Source organism: Tursiops truncatus, chromosome 9 (assembly GCF_011762595.2).
Source record: "Tursiops truncatus isolate mTurTru1 chromosome 9, mTurTru1.mat.Y, whole genome shotgun sequence".
Lineage (NCBI taxonomy): Eukaryota > Metazoa > Chordata > Mammalia > Artiodactyla > Delphinidae > Tursiops > Tursiops truncatus.
This window is the reverse complement of record NC_047042.1, coordinates 23,586,144-23,610,473: the sequence shown is the minus strand read 5'-3', so window position 1 is coordinate 23,610,473 and position 24,330 is coordinate 23,586,144. Positions and strand designations below refer to the sequence as shown.

The 24,330-nt window shown below is 37.5% G+C and overlaps 1 protein-coding gene across 1 annotated transcript in view; it reads left to right on the top strand.

Annotated features, from left to right (window-relative positions):
• The window catches only part of SEMA3C (semaphorin 3C), a 187,576-nt gene extending 183,780 nt beyond the window's left edge, over nt 1-3,796 (top strand). The window contains exon 18 of the mRNA XM_019940507.3: nt 973-3,796. Within this exon, the coding sequence (XP_019796066.1) occupies nt 973-1,386 (414 nt within the window). The 3' untranslated portion in view covers nt 1,387-3,796. The remainder of the gene's footprint in view (nt 1-972) is intronic.
• The last annotated feature ends 20,534 nt before the right edge of the window (nt 3,797-24,330 follow it).

Sequence of the window (24,330 nt, the reverse complement as noted above, 5' to 3'; positions counted from 1 at the left end):
TTAAAAATTAAATGAACATAAAAAATTTTGCTTTATACATTTCTGTCCTTACTTTTTCCTAATCTCTCTTTTCTAGTTCTGTTCTATTTTTTGTTTTTCAATACTATATTTTGCCTTCCCTTATTTTTCTTTGGGTCAAATTTCTTTCTTCCCTCAATGAAAGAGCATTCCTGAGTATACATGTGAAGGAACTACTCACCACTTAGGTTTTTATGTGTTCATTGACAGTGCTATAGCGGGAACTGTAAGGAAATGGATTTCAGCATTTAGTTTATATCTACAAAATGATATTTTTCCCAGTATAAGCCTGTAAAGTAATTAAATATTCACCTCATAGCTTCTTATTACTTTTCCTTGGAAAGTAAAACCACTTGGAGTACTTACAAGATAATGAGTTCCAGCTTATTTTTAGTCATTCTTTGTGTTAGATAATAGGAAAAAGCCCTTGATAATGTTCAAAATGCTGCCTCTGCTTATAAAATTTCTAGTTAAGGGAATATTCATTCATTCATTGAAAAAAAGGCAAAATTCAACTCTTTAATTGTGGCTTCATGTTTTTACTCAATATGTGAGAGTGAGTATTTTAATTACAATAAAAGGCAAGAACTACAGGATAAAATAGACATTTTAAACTATCTGTGAATTTCATTTATATATGTTGACTGTGATTTACATTCCAGAAACATCCCAAACTCTGGCTTATATGTGGAGAAACTACTTCTATACAAAGGGAATGCACTTTAAGCTATTTTGGGCAATATGAGTGATAACTTCACCCTCTCTTTAATAGATTCAGTACCGCTGAGACTAGATTTTCTGAGCAAAAAAAAAAAAAAAAAAAAAAAAGGCAAAATAGAACTTACCAAAAATCTGTGTCTACTAAGAAGGAAGTTAACACTCTGTATTGTTGGTCATATCTTTTTAGAAGATATATAGAGTTGGCTATTCAGAACTTTGATATCTCTCTTTTAGGTCAAGCTGAATGAGCGAATCATAGCCACTTCACAAGGACTCCTGATCCGCTCCGTTCAGAATTCTGACCAAGGACTGTATCACTGCATTGCAACAGAAAACAGCTTCAAGCAGACCATAGCCAAGATCAACTTTAAAGTTTTAGATTCCGAAATGGTGGCTGTTGTTACAGACAAATGGTCTCCATGGACCTGGGCCAGCTCTGTGAGGGCTTTACCCTTCCACCCAAAGGACATCATGGGGGCGTTCAGCCACTCAGAAATGCAGATGATTAATCAGTACTGCAAAGATACTCGGCAGCAACATCAACACGGAGAAGAATCCCAGAAGATGAGAGGGGACTATGGCAAGTTAAAGGCTCTCATCAATAGCCGGAAAAGTAGAAATAGGAGGAATCAGCTGCCAGAGTCATAATGTTTTCTTAAATGGGGCTTATGCTTCCATCAGTAAATGATCTGTCTTCAGTGATCAACTTTCGAGCAAAGAATCTTGTGCTTTACCCATGGGAAATTCCTGAGAAAGGTGGTTACTCACTCCTAAAGGTGAATGTTACATGAACTGAAATGAGTATGCATTTTCTTGTATGATATTGACTAGCACTAGACATGTCATGGTCCTCATGGTGCATAGAAATATTTAACTTAACCTAGATTTTATTTATCTTTATTTACCTTTTCTTCAAAACCAATATGGCGACTATAAAACTAGAATTCTTACATCCCTTAATTGAACTAGGGCCATAACCTGTGATCTTCCATCCTTGCTTTAAGGGTTTAGAGTTCTGTCAATCATTTGTATACAAGACCAAATGCCAAGTTCACAATTTTTACATAGTAAAAGTTATATAAATGCATGTGACAGAGTAGTTGTCAAAAGAAATGTAGAATAGAAAAGAGACAAGGAAGAGGGAATCTAAAACACGAGCGATTTTCATAAAAAGATAACATGGAGTTTATGTGCTTCCAGTGAAATATAGTATTGGTTACTTTTAAGATTGCAAAAATTATCAGTTTTTGATATCTGTCATTGATCTCTGTTCCCTTGTTTCAGGAAGATAAAAGGACACCTAACCATTAATATCTTTAATTGGAATTATGTCAGTGAAGCATTTAAGTTTATATTGTTATGTAATCATCTTCCAAACAAAAGCACTTTCTTTTTTGGAAGTTATTTAAGTTATTCTAGATTCAGAGAATATAATCTTACACAGTTTAATTGATAAATGTGTTTATTCTAATTTTCTAGTTTGTATGGCATTTTAAAAAATATAAGAAGAAATTTCTTTTGAAATATCAAACTTGTATATGAGGGCCGAAACCATCAAAATGGAAAAAAAATAGAAAAAAACAAGGTAGAAAATGCAATTTTATTGACAGAAGTTTATTAAAAATGTTACTAATTTTTAACTTCAATAATTAATTTCAATGATTAACTCACTTTTTTTGTTTAGCAACCTCAGATATCATACTGATTTTTAAGTCACCGATTCTTTTTTTTTTTAATACTCTTTCATGTATGCTGGAGAGATGCTCATTTTGTGGAGAAGTGAGAAAAATTCTAATTTGAACAAAAATAGACATACTTTATTTTAAAAGAATGTTGGTACATTATGTTCACTGGTATATAAATACAAATGTGGTAAGTTTGTGATGAATAAAATAACTATCTTCTAATTGTATGTTTGGATCCTTTTATTAGAGTAATTTAAAAGTGATTTTTTTTTTTACTCCAAATAACAACTAGATGGGAGAAGTATGAAAATTTTCTTCATATCCTCACATTTCTTTTAAAAACACAACTTTTGCTCTTTCATTTTACTTAGTTTTAAAGACATTTTCATGTTTCTAGGTGCAAACAGAACTTATATCATACCTAATCAAAATCTAATACGAAAGTTTTATTTGTAGTTAACAAGCCAAGAAGAAGGTAATCAAGGCAGATATATTACCTTCCTAAGCACTACAATATAAAGCGTCAAGAACTAAAATCATTGTCAAAATGAATGTAATCACTGATCAAAATCTAGGAATAAAGTTTATTATTTAAATGGTGGTAAATTATGATATTATAAGAGGAAGCCTCAATGGGGCAAAAATAGCAGTTAACAAACACAACATAAATAATGTTTATTCAAAAAAACCTATTAAATAAAAGCTATTGTTCCAAATGTATATGATTCTAAAGTAGTCTCTAAAGCAGGTTGTTTTGCAAGTAGGTCATTATTTCTACTCTACTTGCACAAATAGAAATGTGCATAAAGCCAAAACCATCTTCTGTATTTATGGCCAATCTATTCTATGTACAGAGTTGAAAGTAAAATTGTTTTAGACACAGAGGATAGGGTAAACTATACAGGTCCCCTTGCTTCATGTAAACCCAAACTGATAGACAATAGGGTGTTTAGTGTTGTAACATTATTTGTGCTATTTAATATCTTCTATTTTGAACATTATTAAATTGTATATACTTTTATTATTTTACTTTTAAAATTATAGAGCCCCTCTTGAACAAAACTGCCAAATGTAAAGAAAATTTTCTTTCTTAAAATATTGTTAACGTATACTGAATGTTGGTGGTTGATTGGTTGGTTTTATTTTGTGTAGTTTGACGGTTCGATGACTTGATATGTTTTCCATTTGTACATAAAATTTCCTAGAAATGCACTTTTTTTAACAGTGTAGGTTTGTGAATAGATTTTAGCATGATGAAACTGTCATTACAGTGAATGTTCACTCTGTTAGAAAATGTAGTTAGCACAGTATTATTTAATTGGATATTGAAGAAATCATGTGCCTGGCAAAATAAAACATGTTGAATTCCCCAAGGATGTCTTTAATTTTCCTTTTTAATGTTGGGTTTACAATTTCTTGTTGGCATGGTAGAATCTACTGACTCTCGTAATTGTTCTTTTTTTCCCTGTTTTATTTATTTATCCTTTTTTTGTGTGTGAAAGTAATGCATCTGGATTTCAAAATACAAAACTTCCAGAAAGATATACTTGGAAATCTCTCCTTGCACTACTATCTCTCCTTTATGCAAGTCCTACCCCAGAAGGATCCAATGTTCTCAGTTTCTGTGTGTATTTCTATGATGTTTTATAAACAGCAAGCAAATTCATGTTTGTTTTCTCTTTAAGAGGCATGGTACATCCATTCATGTCTGTGGACAGTTATTCAGACTTGTGTCCACAGTGGGGAAAAAAAAACTATAGTTTATAAATACTTGGGCTTTGGAGCCAGACTGCTAGGATTTGAATCCAATCCTACTGTCTTATCATGGGAAAGTTATCGAATCTCTCTCTGCCTCATTTCTCTGCCCAAGTTCATCCCAGTAAAGTGTTAGGGCAGAACATATCATAGAATAAGTATTAATAAATTTCTTAATATTTGTTTATTTAGAAAGTGACATATTGCTAGAACAGGAAGGAATATTTAAGTTGTGTCCTTTGACAAGTTAAATGCCAATGGTCTAGGCTGGGGAGCCTGCAGTCAGTGGATCAGATAACACCTTACCAAGATAAATGAGCCTTTATGAAAGTGAGGGAAAGGAAGCCACAGGAAAAGAAACAACAAAACATAAAAGTAATCTCAACAAATCTTCCAACGTGATGATTCTGCACTACTCCCTAATTGTTTCATTTCTCAGTATCTCCCTTGCTTCTATTTGAACTTAACCTTAGTTTAAAATTTTTTAAATGCATTTCTTATAATTTTAATGCATTTCTGATGCTTTGTGCCTCCTACCTAAGTGAAAAAATTTTTTAAGGAAAGGATCACAGTTTCCTATATTTGCTCTCTGGCTAAAGTCAAGAGAGACACCGCAGCTTTGTTTTGCAGCACAGTCAAGTCCATTGAAAACTTCAGTCTAGACAAGGAAAAAGCAGACTAAGTAAAATGGTTACTTAACCCGTGGCATTGAGAATTTCTTTGAATTTTATGCATGGTGACAAAGTTGTGGAAGACTATTGTGAAAAATATTTTTTTTTATAAGATTTATCCCACCATCATTTTATCCAATCACCTTTTGCACAAAAATACAAGCCCCTCTGCAAAATCGAAACCAATTGCAACAAATTCTGTGTATGTGCCATTCAGTGAACTTCACTGTCAATGAATTGTTTTTCCTAAGGGGCCTCTGGTATATATTTCAATTTTTATGATTTCATAACAACTTTACTTTCATAGTGCACAGGTATTGAGAATTGGAAGAACTACCTCCAAGATAAGAAAATGCCATCTTCACTCTAGTGACTAATGTATTTGTCTATGTACCTCACAAAATAATACTTTCCACACAGGTTGAATTGTATATTTCTCAGGGCTATTATGTTGCCATGCTTGAGTGTTACTTACATAAAGTGCTATTAAAGAATGACATTATAACAAACACATTAAAACTATTTATCCCATGTAAGGTTATCTCTCAACCCCCAAGTACAAAAGTGGAGTGAATTATATTCCTTAAGTGTTTTTTCCTCTGAATTATAAGCATGCCATCCAAACATTTTATGAGATCAAAAACGTAATGATTTCTGCATTGTCAAATGGATATATGATGGAATTATTATAAAAATCAAAGCCATTCCTATTGTTTCTCTGGATATTTTTCAATATCTTGTTTAATTTTTTCCCTTTCACTGATTTGTGTGGGTCGGGGGTGGAGAGGGTATGGTTAATAATCAACTTCCCTTCTCTGCTGCATCATGGCTCATCAAACAGAGAACTTGGACCTTCAAAGTATCTCTGAGTTGATGAGAACTCACAGTTGTAAGCTGTGAATAGGAAAAGCAACCATGGGAAACAAAAAAACTGAGGAGGTACTACCCAAGCCACATCTGCCTGGGACATTCATTGGATTCCCAGTGATATTTTAATGGATGCAGATGTATGTGCGTTGTATCCACAGATCATGCACTTCGAGACCCACAAGCCAGCTATATTCAATTTTTTTATTAATTCAAAATGAGTCTCAGTTTCTGCTTCAAGTTCCCATTCCAACTTCTCCACTTAAAAATGATACAGCCTGGGAATGTTATGCTCCTCTTGATGAGATGTTGCTTTCTCTAAAATTGGAATTATAATAATATCTTTCACATGTAGTAGTTGTGAGAATTAAATGAGTTAATACATGTGGAATTCTTATAGTACCTGATGCATAGTAAAAGCTCAAAAGCATAAAAATCACTAAACAAAAAAAATCTTAAATGAAGAGGTATATGAGATGGATGTAGCATGTTTTTCTTTCATTAATTAAATTACCTTGGATGAAACAAGATTGAACCAAAATGCTATTTCTAATTTTTGTTTTTAGATATGAAAGTGTGAGGAAATGTCCTTACATAAATGGAGATGGAAGAAGTTTCATTATAGTGCTGCTATTCAAACAGTTAAGTATCTTTTGAAGAATATGTCACATAATTATTATTAAAGTTTATTTTCATTAAAAACTGACAATTTCATTAGGTTCTCTTGCAATTTTATTTTTTAAAATGTTTGGAAACCACCTTTCTTCTCAATACTTGTACCTATAGTTCCAACCATGCCTTGATGGGCTGTGTGGCTCAATGGACCCATATCCGTGGATTTTCCAGGATACTCATCTGTAATGCAGACTCCCAGCAGCCAGTTGCTTACTGAGTGGCCTTGGGAAAGTTACTTAACCTCTTTGTACCTTGGGTGCCTTATCTGAAAAATGAGGATAATAATGATAGCAACTCACAGGGTTGTTGTGAAGGTTAGAATCGTATTTATACATAAAGTGTTCATAACATTCCTGCCACAGGATTATATATTATTATTAGTTGAATTAATGCTCTTGTTATGTGCTGTTATAAGACCACTCCACTTCATTCAGAAGCTCCAGTGAGGATTTGTTATCTTTATTGTTGCTCCTATTTTCTTAGCCCCCTGCCACTGTCCAGCAGACATTCTGATGATCATTATCATGTTATGCACCTGTGGGTCTTCATGTTTGACCCTGAACTTTTATTTTCCCAATTCAAGAGCAGGGTCTTGACTCATTCTTTCCTCAAGTTGAATTTCTTCTCCATTCACCTTGTAACCTTGAGTTGCTAGGAGAAGCTGGCTCTCCTGGAGCTTCGATTTACTCACCCTGGATGTTAGCTGTCATCTACATTGTTACAAACTTGTCCTTTATCATAATCGTCCTCCGTATTCCCATTCTATAGCCTCCCGTCGGATCTCTCCTGGCAACGCTCCAGGCATGGTAAGTCATGGCTGAATTCATATTGGTAAAGAACGTAAACTATGTGCTAGGCAACTCGTAACAGTCAACAGCTATAGCACCAGAAAACTACCACAATTATCACCCTCTTAAAAATAACCATTTACTGAGCATTTTCTGTGAGCATTCCTATGTAAAGGTACACACTGTACGTAGTTATCTGCTTTCTTCATAGGATCTTGTGAAGGTATTAGTCTGTTTTGTAAATGGCAAAACTGAGAGTCTAATGCATTTAGATACTTGCCCTGAGTTAAATAACTTTCTAAAGGCCCCGAAGAGTCTAGCTCCAAACTTTAAGCATCTTCTATATTTCATTACTTAGAGTCTCACCAAGAAGGCTTTTCACTACAAAAACATTCATACACAGCAGCCTTCATAATACAATTTATAGGACTCTGGGTAACATCTAGCCCAGGCCATGGAGTCAGAATGCCTAGACTCAATTTGCTAGGTTACTACTACCTAACTTTACAGGTCTGACATCATTATGATAATATCAATCTCATGAGAAAGTGAAGATCATGATAATTCATGTAAAGTGCTCAAAACTTACCTGATGTAAAATGAATATCAGGTAGTATTAACTATTTTATCACTACGTCTTTGCTACTAGAAATACCATTTATTAATTCTTTCACCAAATATTTATTGAGCACTTAACTATGTGCCTGGCAGTATTTTAGGCATTGAGGGTATAGCAGGTAACAAAGCAACGTCCTTGCTGTTGTGAAATTTACTTCCTGGATGGAAAAGGTAAAACAACAACACGAATAGCTGTGTAAAAGTCAGGCTGATGGTGGCGAAAAGGGAACCCTCTTGCGCTGTTGGTGGGAATGTAAACTGATACAGCCACTATGGAGAACAGGATGCAGATTCCTTAAAAAACTAAAAATAGAATTACCATATGACCCAGCAATCCCACTACTGGGCATGTACCGTGAGAAAACCATAATTCAAAAAGACACATGGACCCCAATGTTCACTGCAGCACCATTTTCAATAGCCAGGACATGGATGCAACCTAAATGTCCATTGACAGACGAATGGATAAAGAAGATGTGGTACATATATACAATGGAATATTACTCGGCCATAAAAAACAACGAAATTGGGTCATTTGTACAGGCGTGGATGGACCTAGAGTCTGTCATACAGAGTGAAGTAAGTCAGAAAGAGAAAAACAAATATCGTATATTAATGCATATATGTGGAATCTAGAAGAATGGTACAGATGAACCTATTTGCAGGGCAGGAATAGAGATGCAGACATAGAGAATGGACATGTGAACACAGGGAGTGGGGAAATGGGGGTGGAATGAACTGGGAGATTGGGATTGACTTATATACACTACTATGTGTAAAACAGATAGCTAGTGGGTACCTGCCGTATAGCGCAGGGAGCTCAGCTCTGTGCTCTGTGGTGACCTAGATGGGTGGGAAGCGGGGGGGTGGGGGTGGGAGGGGGGAGGTCCAAGAGGGAGGGGATATAGGTATACATATAGCTGATTCGCTTCATTGTAACTAACGACAGAAACTAACACAACATTGTAAAGCAAACTATACCCCGATAAAAGAAAAAAAAAAGTTAGGCTGAGATAAATTCTATGACGGAAATTAAAGACAGGTGAAAAAATCTTGCAAAGATCAGGGGAAAAGAGCATTTCAGGCAGAGCGACAAACTAGTAAACGCTCTGGGGCAAAAATAATTCTGGCAGATTTGAGGCAAAGAAAAGAAAACCTGAGTGGCTTGATCTCAGTGAAAGAAGAGAAGACAAGGATGAGACTGTATTCCAAAGGCAGAGAAACAAAGCCACGTGGGTCCTGATGACGACGGGGAGAAGTTTAGATCTGATTCTAAGGAATACAAAAGTCTTGGAGGTAATGACATCACATTAGTGATTTACATTCCATACAAAATATCTCTGGCTGTATTTCAGAGGACTTTTGAGAGCAAGGAATGCAAACAAAGAAAACAGAAAGAGCAACTAGGAGTCAAAGACATATTTTTAAAAGAGCACATAACCGGTAGATTTAAGTATTGACTTTCACTCACAAAGAGGTATAAACAACTGGTAATGGTTCCTCCTGGAGGGTACTTTTGAAATAAAAGGCAGGGGTGATATGAGAGAGTACTCATCCCCTGAGGTTGAGCAAGAATTGTTGGAGTGGCCTGCCCCAGAAAGGAAAAAGGGACACCAAAAGAGGTCAAAGGTGGCTTGTAGAGAGCCCTAGGGGTGGTCCTGGAGCTAGAATATGCAGAAACTGTCAGAAAGAGGGATTTATTATGCAGTAATAGCCAGAGGAGGAAGTGGCTTAGGTTTCAATACTGAGAACTAAATCAGTCATGGATAAAAATCCAAGAGCCATTAATGACAGTGTTGTGTGAATGCTTTTAAGACAGGCTGGGGTCACATGGCCAGGGGCTGTAAATAACTGAGGATGCAAACAGCCTTTATGGTTGAGAGTCCACAATAAATAACCTTACTGAATATATAGTGCGACATGATTAAGAGACCAACAATTTGTAAAGACCAGCTGCCTTAATAATCCAGTTAATTAATCCTGATTTTATTTACTGGGCAAGTGATGCAGTTTCATCGTGCACTTAGAAACAAATTGTCAAGTGAGTGAGAACTACTTAGAAAATGGATTGTGGGGTAAAATATCCTTTTTCAGAAGGGTGAAATTACAATGCACGTTACATAGGACTTCAAATCTTTAATTAAGGCACTGGGGACAGCCTTGAAGCAGTGATTCTGGAGCTCTGATAGCTCTTCATAATGGACCCTTCTCCACCCCAGATGACGGTTTCCTCTGCCATGTTAAAAAGGGAAACGAAGTGTTGCTAGGAAAGATGGTTTCTGGACTGACTCCCTTGAGACGGCTTCATCAGAAGCTGTCGTTGAGGCTTTGAAAATGGAGGAAAATCCAAGTGTCTTCTCAGGAACAGAGTAATTATGGACATTTGTGGATAAAAATATCTATGGAAGATGGATTTGAGGAAGGGAAAGAAGGAATAAGAGTCCGATTCATTTCTGAATAAAGAGCATTAGCCTGTAGCATCCCTACCACTACCACCACCAAAACCACTAGCTGGGTCAAGAAAAAAATATTTACAGCCAGAGAACAGCAGGAGAAGTGCTTAACATTTTCTGAGATTACCAGAATTTTTGTTTCTTTTCTTTTTTAAATTCATCAAGAGAAATAATAAAAACCTTTTTGCAGACTTCCTTGCAACACTTTTTTTCAGGAAAAAAATTGCAGCTCTGTGAGGCTTTCTTCCACTTTCCCAGGTTGGTTTATCCCTCCTTGCTGTTCCACATGGCTTGTCCACATGTGTCATAGCATTAGCCCTGTTTATTAACATTTAATCTCTTATTTTTTTCTCTTGCCAGCTACAGTGTGTTTTTCATTTTAATCACTTTTTATTCTTATTATCTAGGACATTGCTGACTATATAGTAGGTGCTTAATAAACACACAGCATCTTCCCTTTTAGATAGTATAGAGTAAATCCTTTTAAACTCTAATATCTAATGAATAGGGAATTGATACTATATACTGTAATACAGATTTCAGAACGTGAAGAGTTATTGGTTTGAAAATCCATTATGGTAACTAGAACGCTCAAACTTATCATCAACCAACAATTTAAAATATTAATATACCATCTACCTTCATGTAAAAAATGAATAACCCCATCTCAATTGTACAAGAGAAAGCTAAGACAAATTTAAAATATCTGTTAGTAAAAGACAATAAACAACAATCAAATAATTTATATTACAAGGGCAACAAGGGAACATGATTAAAATATCTGTTTTATTCTATGAGTGTTCTATTAGCTATAAGTCCGATGTATTCAGTAGTTCATCTAATTCCCACAGCAGCAATGATTTGGTAGGCATTGTTATATGAATTTTACAGATGGAAAAACAAGCCCAGACGTTCCCACCGTGGCTAGCACATTACTGGACTGGGACTGAAAACCACGTTTACTTTTCGGCCCATACCGCCCAAGGAGTAAGAGTTGAGAGAACGGAGATTTTACTATAGTAATCGGGGAAGGTTCCTTGCTGCAGAAAGATCTTGAAATGGACTGAGACTAGAATTCACATAGGTTAATGTGGAGGAAGAAAGATATTACTGGAGCTTCAGAGGTGGGAAACATAATGCATGCAAAAAGGAACCCGCTGATTGATTTTGAGAGTTGAAGTTATGGAAGAGCAAAGTTAAAGTTAGATGTGAGTGCAAGTGAATGGAGTAAATAATGAAATAAACATGGTTTGCGCTTTGCTTTTGAGGATATATTTAAGAAGGGAGAAATGAGGGGCAAACATTTACTTTAATTGATTGATGGATGCCCTGGATGCTTCTCAAAGGAATCTGAAGTGAGAAGATACTATTAGGGGTCAATAAGGTTAACGTGGTAGAAGAGTAATGAACGCTTATCGTTTCTCAACTCAGTGGGCACACTGAGGCTAGGTTTGTATTGCATGTATGTGTCAAAACTAAGAAGGCCCTTGATATTTAGATGTGGGTTAAATATTGAATAATTGTTGAATGGATTAGAATATTACCCACCTTGTGCTTTATTTATGTTTTTATATAAGAGAAATACTACTACTACTTAAAATGACAATATAGCTAACATCAATGGGATGGTTACTAATTGCCAGGTAGTGTTGCTTATATGCATTATCTTGTTTAATTCTCATCTGCAAACCCAGGAAAAATACACTACTATTATTTACTTTCTTACAGATGATGAAACCAAGGCACACAAATATTAAGAAATTTAACATTAATGAGAGTTAGTAAGTAGAATATTCTAATCTCTGATGCCCTGTTACATTATAATGAGTCATTCATAGGTGCTCTATGAGACTCAAGTGATCTATAATGTCAGTGATAAATTTTGGTAGGAAATATTAGAGTAATGTCTATAAATGAGGGCTTCCAGCTTTGTCTTCCTATTTATAGATATTGCTCTCTGTAGATTATATGGTTTCAGCATAGCAGAATTTCTAGTAACTACCAATTGTACCAACAACTGTAGTGCCTCAGGACATCACTTTATCACAAGAAAAATCAATGATTAAGATTAGTTTAAAATAACACCCATATGTAGAATTATACACAATACTTGTGCACAATGTAGTTGAGAAAATCTTTCTGACAAATTTAACAAATGTAAGGTTCAAGAATGCAAAAAATCTAAGGCAAGGGGAACACGCTGTCAGCACACACTGAAACAGCTAGAGCCAGAGGACAAATGTTCTTAGTAAATGGCTCTTCCAGATGAGAATACTCTGGGGTGAACAGTATAAAGCAGGTGGGAAGACAAGGGTGGTCCCAAGAGTTGTCACACACAACCATTTTACAGATGATGAAACTGACAGCCATAAAGAGGTCACATATTTTGTTACTAAGAAGTACATTTATTTCTCAATGTAGTGCTTTTTCCATATATATAAGTGACCTAGAGATACGGCTATATAGTGCAGAAAAGTGCACATGAGAACAAAAACATGATTCTTTTTGGCTGTCAGCATCAAATAAGTAAAAGCTTGACTTTCTGGGATTCCATATTACTGCCTGGGTGCTGTTCAATTGTGCTGTCTTACTAGAGCAGATTTTTTGGGTCAGTCTCATTTGGCTTTGCTCAGCTACACATGGCCTCTGTATAAAACAGGGCCAAAGTGAAAGAATATGCTTTTCCTTAATCCACATTTTCTGCCTGGTGAAAAAATGAAGAGCTTCGCCCTCAGGGTTACAACAACAACTTTCTCCAATTTTCTCAGCAGTAGTTGAGAATTATCTTGTCAGCATCACTGTCTTTTTTAACAGGTGCTGGGAGGGGGAAAGCAACCACAGGTGTAGGGGATAGAAAAGTCATCTGAAAAAAATGTTGTTAAAAAAGCCCAAGTTTGTCCTCTGTTATGCCTGCCTTTGTAGAGAATCCAGCGTACTATGGCCTGACAACCGAATGGATGTGCCTCTGGCCTAACCCCGCATCCCCTTACCCTCCATCCAAGCCCCTTCCTTTCCTTACCTCTCCCATGCTTCTGTCTCTTCGATGCCAATGCTTCTCAAGCATTAATATGTATATGAATTACCTGTACCTCGTTAAGAGGTAGATTGTTCATTCAATAAGATTGCTCTGGAGGGTCTGCATTTCTAATAAGCTCCTAGGAGGTGTCCATGCTGCTGGTCTGCAGATCACACTATGAGTGGTAAGGTTCTATGTCTACTTTTGTAATTGATGGTTGAGAGGATGAAGGTAGATTTTGGAGGAAGAGAAAAGACAATTCCTTTCTCCTTTTCTCTCATCCTTCACAGTGAAACAATTGTTTCATTTCTCTGCAAACAATTAGAAACTATCTTCCTTGGGACAGCTGACACAGACTTGAAAATATACAATTTATCTTTGCATGCAGTTACCTGTCTCTTTTGTAGTAATATATGGAGAACATTTCTCCAAAAAACTTAACTTTGCTTATTTTTCATAGCCATAGCTCATTAAATTAATGTGATTTTTGTATGTCTATTTTAAAAACAAAGGGGGGAAAGTACAATTATTTTCACCAAGTCTTAACCTGAATTACGATAGAATTAAGATCAGTGATGCTCTGGTGAACGTTTTAACTAGGTCTCCAGAAGAAAAACCAAAGAAATTATACCCATTTCCATGGCATAAATGCCACCACCGTGGTTACCAATATGAGATCACAGGATACAAAACCAGGAAGAGATTCGTGTAAAAGCCTTCAGAGCTGGTGCAGGAATCCCTGAGGGGCTCTCCACAAACAGAGTTGAAGCTACAAGGAAGGATGGCATAAAATTACAAAGGAAAAAGAATGTTGGCGATCATTTTCTGTAGAACTTTGTATTTATATTGTTTTCTATTACATTTATCTTTGTCTCATAGTAAATTTTGGATTCGTTCCCCAGACGTTAGATCGTAAGTCAATGTTCTAAATGTCTTTGGTCCTTTATATTTATAGTAAATGGTTTTTAAAAATATATGTTGAATTGCAAAAGGAGGGGAGCATAAAATTGACTCCATTAGACTATTTCTGAAGCAAAAAAATACTGAGTTTACAGGTACAATTTTTACTGAAAAAATAAGAGGATTGATAGAGTAAATCTCTATGGTGATCATCTGTGATTTTTAAGAACAGACAATATTTCCGAAATTATGGCTATTCTAAGGAAATTTCTATATTTCTGAGACTAAAGTAATTTCATCTGAAGTTGTGACACAGGTGTGAAGCAGCCTTCCAGATTTAAGTTGGAAGCAAGGTGAACCATAGAATCCTGAGAGAGGCTACAGGTAGTAATTGTCTGCTTATGAACAGAGATTAAATCTAGTTGAGGAAGCAGAAAACAGAGAGACAACGGAGCCTACATTTGGAGCTAAGGAATAGAGTCGTACAAGGATTTCCCTTCACATAATTTAAGTTCACAGACAATTAAAACAGAATCAAGTGACTGTGAAGAAGTATTAAAAAAAGTGGTATTTAAGTATAACTCAGAGACATGCATACCTGAAAATATGGAGTATAAATAGAAAGCTGCTGGGTAGAATAATTTTAAAATTAAACAACAAAATTATATACTAATTTTTTCTAAGTTGGATGTTTTATTGAAATGTAGACTTGTCAATGATCTACCTATGTATGAGTTTCCTACCTGCATAGACACAGACACACACAGTCTAATACTCATCATTGTAAGTGGCTTCTTGAGAATGCTGAGATTTGGCTGATTTATCACAGAGGATAATTGGAAACGTTATCTAGTGTTGAGGTCAAGGTTATGATTAAAGAGTCTATTGGGGGCGCTTCCCTGGTGGCACAGTGGTTGAGAGTCCGCCTGCCAATGCAGGGGACACGGGTTCATGCCCCGGTCTGGGAAGATCCCACATGCCGCGGAGCGGCTGGGCTCGTGAGCCATGGCCGCTGAGCCTGCGCATCTGCGTGAGCCTGTGCTCCACAACGGGAGAGGCCACAACAGTGACAGGCCCGCGTACTGCAAAAAAAAAAAAAAAAGTCTATTGGATAATATCCCTGCTTGTTTTTATCACAACATCCAAGCATATGCAGATGTCATTATTTTAGAATGTAAACTATAGTTTTGAACAATCTGTTCTCTCTCATATTCTGCACCTCACTGGTCAGCACAGGATACAAGTGGAAAAATAGGTACGTGACATTTTTTAGAAGCAGAATTATTTGCACTGCTATCATCGTTGTGCTATACTTACAATTATATAGATTTGCGTATCTAACATCTGCTTCTGCAATAACAGTTACCCAGAGGTGCAGGCTTAGATCTTTCTTGAGATAAGTGGCTAAAATATTTTCTTAGCTAATGAATGGATAACGATGCTCTCAGTTTTATCACTTGTGCAAATTTATCTTTGGACACTGTATTCAGATTACCCTCAAATGTGCATTTAAGTATCGGATACCACATAAATGTCAGAGGGAGAAAAACTAGACGACTCTTGGCAGTCTGCAAGAGCGATGTTGTCAAAGGTCATCAACAAGTCTGACAAAACAGTCCTCATTAACAGTGTCTGTCAGCACCTCCATTTGGAAGTAATTTGGATATTTGCAGTGACCCCGTCAGTTCTGATTGGCTGGGCAGTGACCTTGACCAGGGTGAAACCTGTTCAGTGTAGCTCAGATAATGCACTGTAGGTGGAATCCAGGATGACAGATGGCAGTGGGGTCAGTGAAGAGGAACTTGTCCATCATTGCTATTGAAGATGAAGCCACTCAACAGTGTAGTTCAACTGACACAAGAGCTGTGGTTTGCATACGCCACAAGAGAATTGTCCAAGTTCCTTTATTTTTAAAGAAATGCTATAGTCTCATGATCTCAGAGTGCATGAGGTTGATGAATAAGTGGACAAGAAAGCCTAGCTGTTGGAGTTTAGCAACAGACTAGACATTTCAAAACTTCTTTGACTTAATAGCCAAGGTCTGAAAAGTCTTGCTGGCTGTATCTTTATTGTGGATAACTTCTGGACCAAAAACTAGTTCCTGTGATATTTTTCTTCATTCTTATTCACAAACCTGGTTAATGAGAGTAATAACCTTACTCTTCTAGTAGACACATCTGTTTCTTTTCCCTCCCTCGCATACCACAGAATCAATATGAAATATAACTTTGATAATAGAGTGTATTATACTTTCCAAATGCTAGAATAATAAGGCTATAAAAGCAATTATATTCTGGAAATAGTTAACCTTTGATAAAACAATCTGCATCTGTTTCTGTAGTTTCAGGGGCACTTTTTTTTTTTTCAGATATAAAAAACTAGGACTGGATAGGATATTGAGTGACATATAGCACAGCATTTTGATTCTGGGCTCTGAATCGCTATCATTCAAAAAATACAAGACCCAAGACTGATAGGCTAAGGACCTAATGGAAACACATCAACATCCAAGTAACACAACATGATGAATCAATACGAAAATACACCTAACCTTCAATTACTCATGGGATGTTTAACAATCTTGAAGAAAATCTCTTAAAGATCTTTCCTACACACTGACTGCCTGAGCTCAGGAGTTTTTACTAAATCTTCATCATTGGCTTCTTCCTTGCAATGTTTTTGGACCAAACAGCCAACCAAAAATGAATAAAAAGTGAATAATTTCATAGAATAATAAAGTATTAAAACTACAAGAAAACAGACCAACGATGTAGTTAAAGTGATTCCCTGCCTTGTGGATTACTCAAGGTTCATATCTAGCATGTAGCTGTGCCTCAGAGATGTTTAGGACAAGATGTGAGTCCTTAATAAGAACCCACGGAACTCTGCTTAATAATTAGACATCATCATTTCCCCTATTTATCCTAGTTTAAAAAGGAGTTCCCTGCAAGGCAAAATACTACCCTGCCCATCCAGACCCCCAATATACAGACATTCACGCTTTCCTTATCAATTTAATTTTTTCATTAGGTCATTTTATACATAACAGATAACATCATCCAAATGGCTTTTAGGATAATGCATCATTTTCACTGAAACACTTTGCCTAACTGAATTTGAGATCCTCCCATTTGGGTAGAGCAGCTTTTATAAAAATTGCCTCAACCAGGCTCATTCCAGCTAAATTTACACCACCTGTTTTAATGTGCATATTGTCATGACCCACAGAGACCGCATTAAGTAATTAAGAGACAGACCACATAGTGTCATTTGCTGTAAGTGAATCTGTGGATTCAATCAATAACCACCTGAAAGTGCCTAGGGCTACAGGATTAGGGCAAAACCTCCTGAGACAAGCCCTGGGGGTCCAAATGAGGGTGCATTAATTTGAGACACCATTATGTAGTTTTTAGTCCATTTTAATTAGTAATAAAACATAGTATAACCCACATTGTTAACAAAATCATCCAAGACAGATTCTGCTTTGCCTTAGCAAAGGCTCAAAACAGAGCTCAAGATAAAATTAAAGAGCCAGTTGAGCAGCAGAAGAAAAGATATTAAACTTATCTGCTTTTCTAAGGTATGGTTTATCTCCTAAAGGAGAGCTGAACCCTGGGATTGCTGCAAGCTCTCTTATTTTCTGCAGACAAAAAAAAGAAAAAGCCATTTTTGAAGTGTTAATACTGCTGTAAACAAAATTTATTTTCTGCGAATTTTTATAGGTCTACTAGTGAAAGGGTTGAGCAGCTATTGTTTGCTAAACTGTCATTTGGTTAAAAGTTCGTCATACTCATCCAGAGTATGGTCACTGCTTAGGAATCAGATGACCACACCAGAGCTACACTCTATATGGATCATATAACTTGTTTTGGATCAGCTTCCTTCCAGATGGTAAAATCTGGTGTGTTTGTTAAGAATTGGCTTAAGCCCTGATTCACTCTAGAGTTCAGCTGAAACAGACTAATTAAATGGGACCCATCCCAACACACACCTCTTCTCCAAGCTGAAAGTGATTTAGGGTTTTGATGACCGTTAGGGACCACTGGGTGGATTTGTATTCATTCTAGGCAGTCAGCAAGGGACAGTGTTTCCACCCTAGGAGAAAACTTGAGGTGATTATTTCCCAGCTGGCTTTTTCAGACAGAGGTCTCTTACAAAAGAAGAAAGGAACACTTTGACAAAGTCCAAAGAGCAGCTCATATTTAAGAATTTTTGATGGACACATTCAGGGGCCTTTTCAAACTCTACAGGGTGCTTTTGGAATATGTTTGGAATGTAAACACGTACTTGAATTGCCCAGCTGCCACCTGGCTTAGAGTGTGACCTTTCATATCATTTTTGTATTTTAAAGCAAAAAAGGAATCTTGGTGATCATCGGGGTCAGACTGCTGCTTTACAGACAAGAAAAATGGGACTAAGGTAAATTAAGTAATTCACTCAGATGAACTTGTTTTCCATCCAAGCCTCCACATTCTGTCCCATCCCAGAGCACATAGGTCCTGTGGCATGGGTGCCCCTCAGCAGAATGGCACTTACTGGTGACTTTCTCTCTCTCTTGCTTTTATTTATATTTTTTATAAATTTATTTATTTATTTATTTTGGCTGTGTTGGGTCTTCGTTGCTGCGCGCGGGCTTTCTCTGGTTGCAGTGAGTGGGGGGCGACTCTTCGTTGCGGTGCGCGGGCTTCTCATTGCGGTGGCTTCTCTTGTAGTGGAGCACGGGCTCTAGGCACATGGGCTTCAGTAGCTGTGGCACGCCGGCTTCAGTAGTTGTGGCTCGCGGGCTCTAGAGAGCAGGCTCAGTAGTTGTGGTGCACGGGCTTTGTTGCTCCACAGCATGTGGGATCTTCCTGGACCAGGGCTCGAACCCATGTCCCCTGCATTGGCAGGTGGATTCTTAACCATTGCGCCACCATGGAAGTCCCTCTCTTGCTTTTATATTCACCTCTCTCCTTTTCACTTCTGCTTCTTTTTCTCGCTTTTCCCCACATTACTCCTGCTCTCCCACTCCTTATTTTGCCATCTCTCTTTTTAAAAGCATCTCCCAATTCTATCTCTAAGTTTTAATTATAGTATAACTAAGAATAGCCTTCTGAAGCAAAACAAACAAAACAAAACAAAAAGTGCCTACTGAATAATTGCTCACATGATTTCCAACTTCTCTCAAGTTTCACCTGAGAGTGTTTATTGTCTATAGCATTTGTCTGAAAAATGCACTGCTTATGACATTTGGGGCTTGCTTGTTATATATTTAATTTTATTTTTTATGTATATATGCAAAAGCAAAGACCTCAAAGTATTTTGAATTCCTCCCAGGACCTAGTACAGAGCTAGACTATCTGATTATTCAAAGAGGTTGATTTTCTATCTGGATCTTTTAGATCAATGGCTTTGATTTACAAAATGTGTCTAATCAATCAAATGGTTGCTTACAACTAGTTTAGGGGGGAGGAAACACTTCTGAAATGCAGATTTACCTATGTATTTTGAATGGGCCTGGAATTTGAACGCTCCATTTCATAGTGTCCTCAGACAATCCTGGTATTTAACTGAGGCATTATAAGGTTGTAGAGATTTAACTTCCCTACACGAATGAGAAGTTGTTTCAAAACTTTCATTAAATCTTTATTTCTACTGCACGCACCCCTATACCACTACAGCTGGAGTGCAAATGTACAAAAGAAATAAGTTCATTTTAATCATAAAATTTCATTAACCTAATCTTTAGTGCTATATGTCCAGAATTTGTCCAATAACCACAACAAAATGAGTGTTAGAAATACTATGCTAGAATTACAGAAATATGTCATAATCCTGATCCTGTCAAATCCTGATTTATTAACCCTAAGGGAGTCTATAAATTAAGGAAATGAGAGTAACCCAGGACAAAGAAAAGTCCTTGTGAAAGAGCAATAGAAAACTTTTACAATAAGACAGAGGCGGGGAAATGTGGCACGAGAAGCGCAAGGTTGACTCACAGAAGGTACGGTGGCCCGGAGCAGACCGAAGATGCGAGAATGAAGCTGAGCCCATGGGGAAGGGGGCGCAGAGCGCACTGGCACGAGGTGCGATGGCTCACGGGGGTGGAACGGCTGAAAGACCACGCAATAGGGCGAGTGGACCAGGGTCAATCATCACTGATGACTAATGTGGGTCACAGGGACGAGAAGGTCAATGAGTGGCAAACCATAGTAGTTTGTACTGTATAACTACACAGGTGCCAGAAATGAACTGTTAAAGGAGTGTGTGTGTGTCTGTCCGTGTGTGTGTTCAACTATGGCAGGATAGATTATGGAGATACTTTAGTTTGCTCTCAGAGTGTTTGTTCTCGTCTTATCTGCCCTTATACTTCAAAGCAAGTAACCCGGCACGGTAGTCCCTCGCTCCCGCGGAGATTTGTGTAGCTTGATTGAAAATCAAAATTGCCTTAGGAAAGTTGGCTCTTTATGATTCATTACAAGCTCCTCATATTATGTTAATTAACTATATAAATTAACTTTGTTTCCTAAATAATTGCATTTAAAAGTATGTTTAAGGTTTATATTTTTATTAATTTACTATTTTCCAGTTTTATTGAGACTTAATTGATCTATAGCTCTGTATAAATTTAAGGTGTACATACAGCATAATGGTTTGACCTACGTATATTGTGAAATGATTACCAAAATAAATTTGGTTAACATCATCATCTCATATGGATACAAAAAAAAGAAAAAGAAAAAATATTGTTTTTTTCCTTGTGATGAGAACTCAAGATTTACTCCAAACTTATATATATGTATAAAACACAGCAGTGTATGTATAGTAGTCATGTTGTACATTACATCTCCAGTACTTACTTGTAACTAGAAATGTGTACCTTTGACCACCCGCATCCAATTCCCCCTCTCCGCACATCTGCCTCTCATAACCACAGACAGATGTGATCTTTTTTTCTATGAATTTGTTTTTTTCTTTCTTTTTGGATGGCAAGTAGGCAAAGAAAGGAGTTACCATTATCACTAGAAGTGGTCCTGAATCCATAAGCAGGGGCTGCTGCAACAAAGTGTGGGAAGACGGGTGTACTTAGAGATCCCTGTGTTTCCCTGGAGCATCTCTTGGTGTTTTCATGCCAACTGAGGAGTAAACCCTTTGGCAATATTGAAGCAAATGAAAGCTCCAAATCCTTAACAAGTAAGTCATCTAGAGTGAAATTTTAGCTAATGGTGAGAAAAGTATAAAACTGGTGACAGAGGAACAGGAAAACAAATATCACCTTTACCTTTTTAACTAGTTGCAACAGCAGAGACAGTAAATTGTTTCAGTAACTTTTGCATATTAAGTCATTGTGTGTAACCTAGAAAAAATTTTGAAAAATAAATGTAGTATGGAGTGGTCAGCCAATGCGATCATTCATACATAAAGTTACAGTGAATGGGTTTACAATATACAGGACATGGAAGCAACCTAAATGTCCGTCAATGGAGGAATGGATAAAGAAGATGTGATATATATATATATATATATATATATATATATACACAGTGCAATATTAGCCATAAAAAGGAATGGAATCGTGTCATTTGCAGAGACATTGATGGACCTAGAGACTGTCATACAGAATGAAGTAAGTCAGAAAAAGAAAAACAAATATTGTATATTAACGCATATATGTGGAATCTAGAAAAATGGTAAAGATGCTCTTATTTGCAAAGCAGAAATAGAGACACAGACGTAGAGAACAAATGTATGGATACCAAGGGGGAAAAGGGGTGTGTGGGATGAATTGGGAGATTGGGATTGACATATATACACTAATATGTATAAAATAGATAACTAATAAGAACGTGCTATATTAAAAAAATAAAATAAAATTCAAAAAATAAAGAATATACTGTATAGCACAGGGAATTATAGCCATTACCATGTAATAAACTCTAATGGAGTATTAAAAAATTTATAACACAAATGATTATAAAAATAATTAAAAGAACCTCTAAAATTAACAGGGAAAAAATTCTATGAACTAATCATAAAATAAGCAAATGATATTAACCAATCATTTACCAAAGAAGGAAATATAAATGTCTTTTAAATATGAAAAGATGCTCACCCTCAATCAAAACTTGAAATACCATAATATATAGATTTTAATTTATCTATCAAAATTTAAATTGTATCTGATCCATTACAATGCTATATTTAGTAACAAAAAATTGAAAACAACCTAAATGTCCATCAATAAATTATAGCTATACAATGATAGCTCTATATAATCTATGACACCATTTCCAAGATATGATAAATTTTAAAACATAAGGTTAAGAAAAAAGTATTTAAAAATCTGTAGATAAAATGGACATGTGTGTATAGTATATGTGTACGTGCTTGTATGTGCATAGGTTATCTAGAGACATATATGTCATCTATAATTATGTTTACCTTTCAGGGGAAGTGAAATGGAGACTGAGGGGAGCTGATTACTTTTCACTATAAACCCTTTTGTGTTCTGAGGAGTTTTCAGGGCTGGCCTTGAAAGACATCAATGAGGAAGGATCCTCCTGATGGGCAGAACTCTTGCTGGTGGGCCTTGTCCATCAACTTGTATGGAAGGAGATTCGTCTGGAGATTAGTGCCTCCTGAATGCTGAGCCTTCGTGCCTCACTTGCCTCACATTATCCTGGCCCTGCATGTTACTGCACCCCTCAGAACCAAGCAGGCTGATGGAGACGGATTGGCCTCTTAAAAGCATAGCTGAGGTGCCGGCTTGCAGAGGACACCCTGTGAGGATGGTGCCACCTTCCAGGGTGTCACGTACAGCCTAAATCAACTAGTATTGCCTGGAGCTGTGTCCACAGCAGGGAGAATTCAGGGGCTTGGGAACCAAACTGTTGAAGTAGGAGTGGCCCTTATTACCTCCACTCTCAGTGATCCACTTGGAGGGAATTTGTGTTTTCCACCCGTGCCGTTGTAGATTCCACAGATCTAGAGACTCTGGCTCCCCGTAACAGTAGCACTGACATTTAGACTCCTGCTGCCACCTAGTCTTCCAGGATCCTCATGCCACGAGGCCAGCATGAAGAAGAGGAGCCGCCATCCCAGCAGCAGTGATGGAGCCCATCTTCAGGAGGAGGCAGGGCAGCTGCTACCCAGTGTGGGGGGGGATAAACATGTTTGGTCCTCAGGTGATCCACTGGGTTGTCGGGGCCACTGGCATGCCTGGTTTAAATGGTGTGTGGAGAAGCAGCTGCAGCCTGGAAATGGCACAGTCACCAGGGGCTCCGACCCTTCAGGAATGACGGTGTAGGTCATCCAAGGAGGTAAAATGCCTGGACCAGCAGAGGTGTTGGCTGAGGGGAGTCTAGAATGGGTGGTGGAGGAGAGAGATGGTGAGTATCAGTTGTAGTTCTGAGATCAGGTGTGGCAACGGGGGCTGTAGTTCATTCTACCAACCCTTCTCTCACAATTTTCCCCAGAAAGTCAGGCCAACCAGAATCCTGGCCAAGCCTTTCCCTGATGGGGAGTAACTGGCTAAGAAGCAAGTGGTTGTGAGGCCCTCAGAGCAGAGATGTAGCAGATATTGTGGCTCCACCCAGATCGCTTCTGTAGGGCCAGTTACTCCATCCTCAGCCAAGAGTCGCCATCCCCATAGGCAGCTGTCCTCAGTTGCAGGGCACAGGCAGCCCAGGCCAGTGACTGTCTGATGTGGGGGTTAAAGGCCCAGCCCCCTTGTTTCAGTTGGAAGGATTTCTGTGCTCCCCTCAGGATCAACTGGGGCCTCAGCAGGAACGACTCTGTAGGTCACTTTCTCCAGCTGCTTAATCCTGCCCCTTCACTTCCTTACTAGTGTATCTCCTGGCAGAATGTCCTCAAACCCCTTTAGTCCAGAATTCTCTGATCCCAGACTCTGTTTCCAGAGACCCAGTGTGAGGCCTGGGTCCGAAGGCAGGCTGCTGTAGGAGGGGAAGCGGGAGAGGCCGAAGCACAGACAGTACCAGGGGCAGCACTTTCAATCAAGAGGAAAGAAACATGGTGGTAGCTCCAAGAAGCTGGTGGGGTTGAGGGTTTTTCTTTTGTCGCTGCTGGCTGTTTGTTTAAGATGGGAAAGACTTCGCTTCCTTGTTGACGGAACAGAGAAGGAGAGGAGGAACATTCAGTAAAAGATGAGGAAAATCAACAGGATGA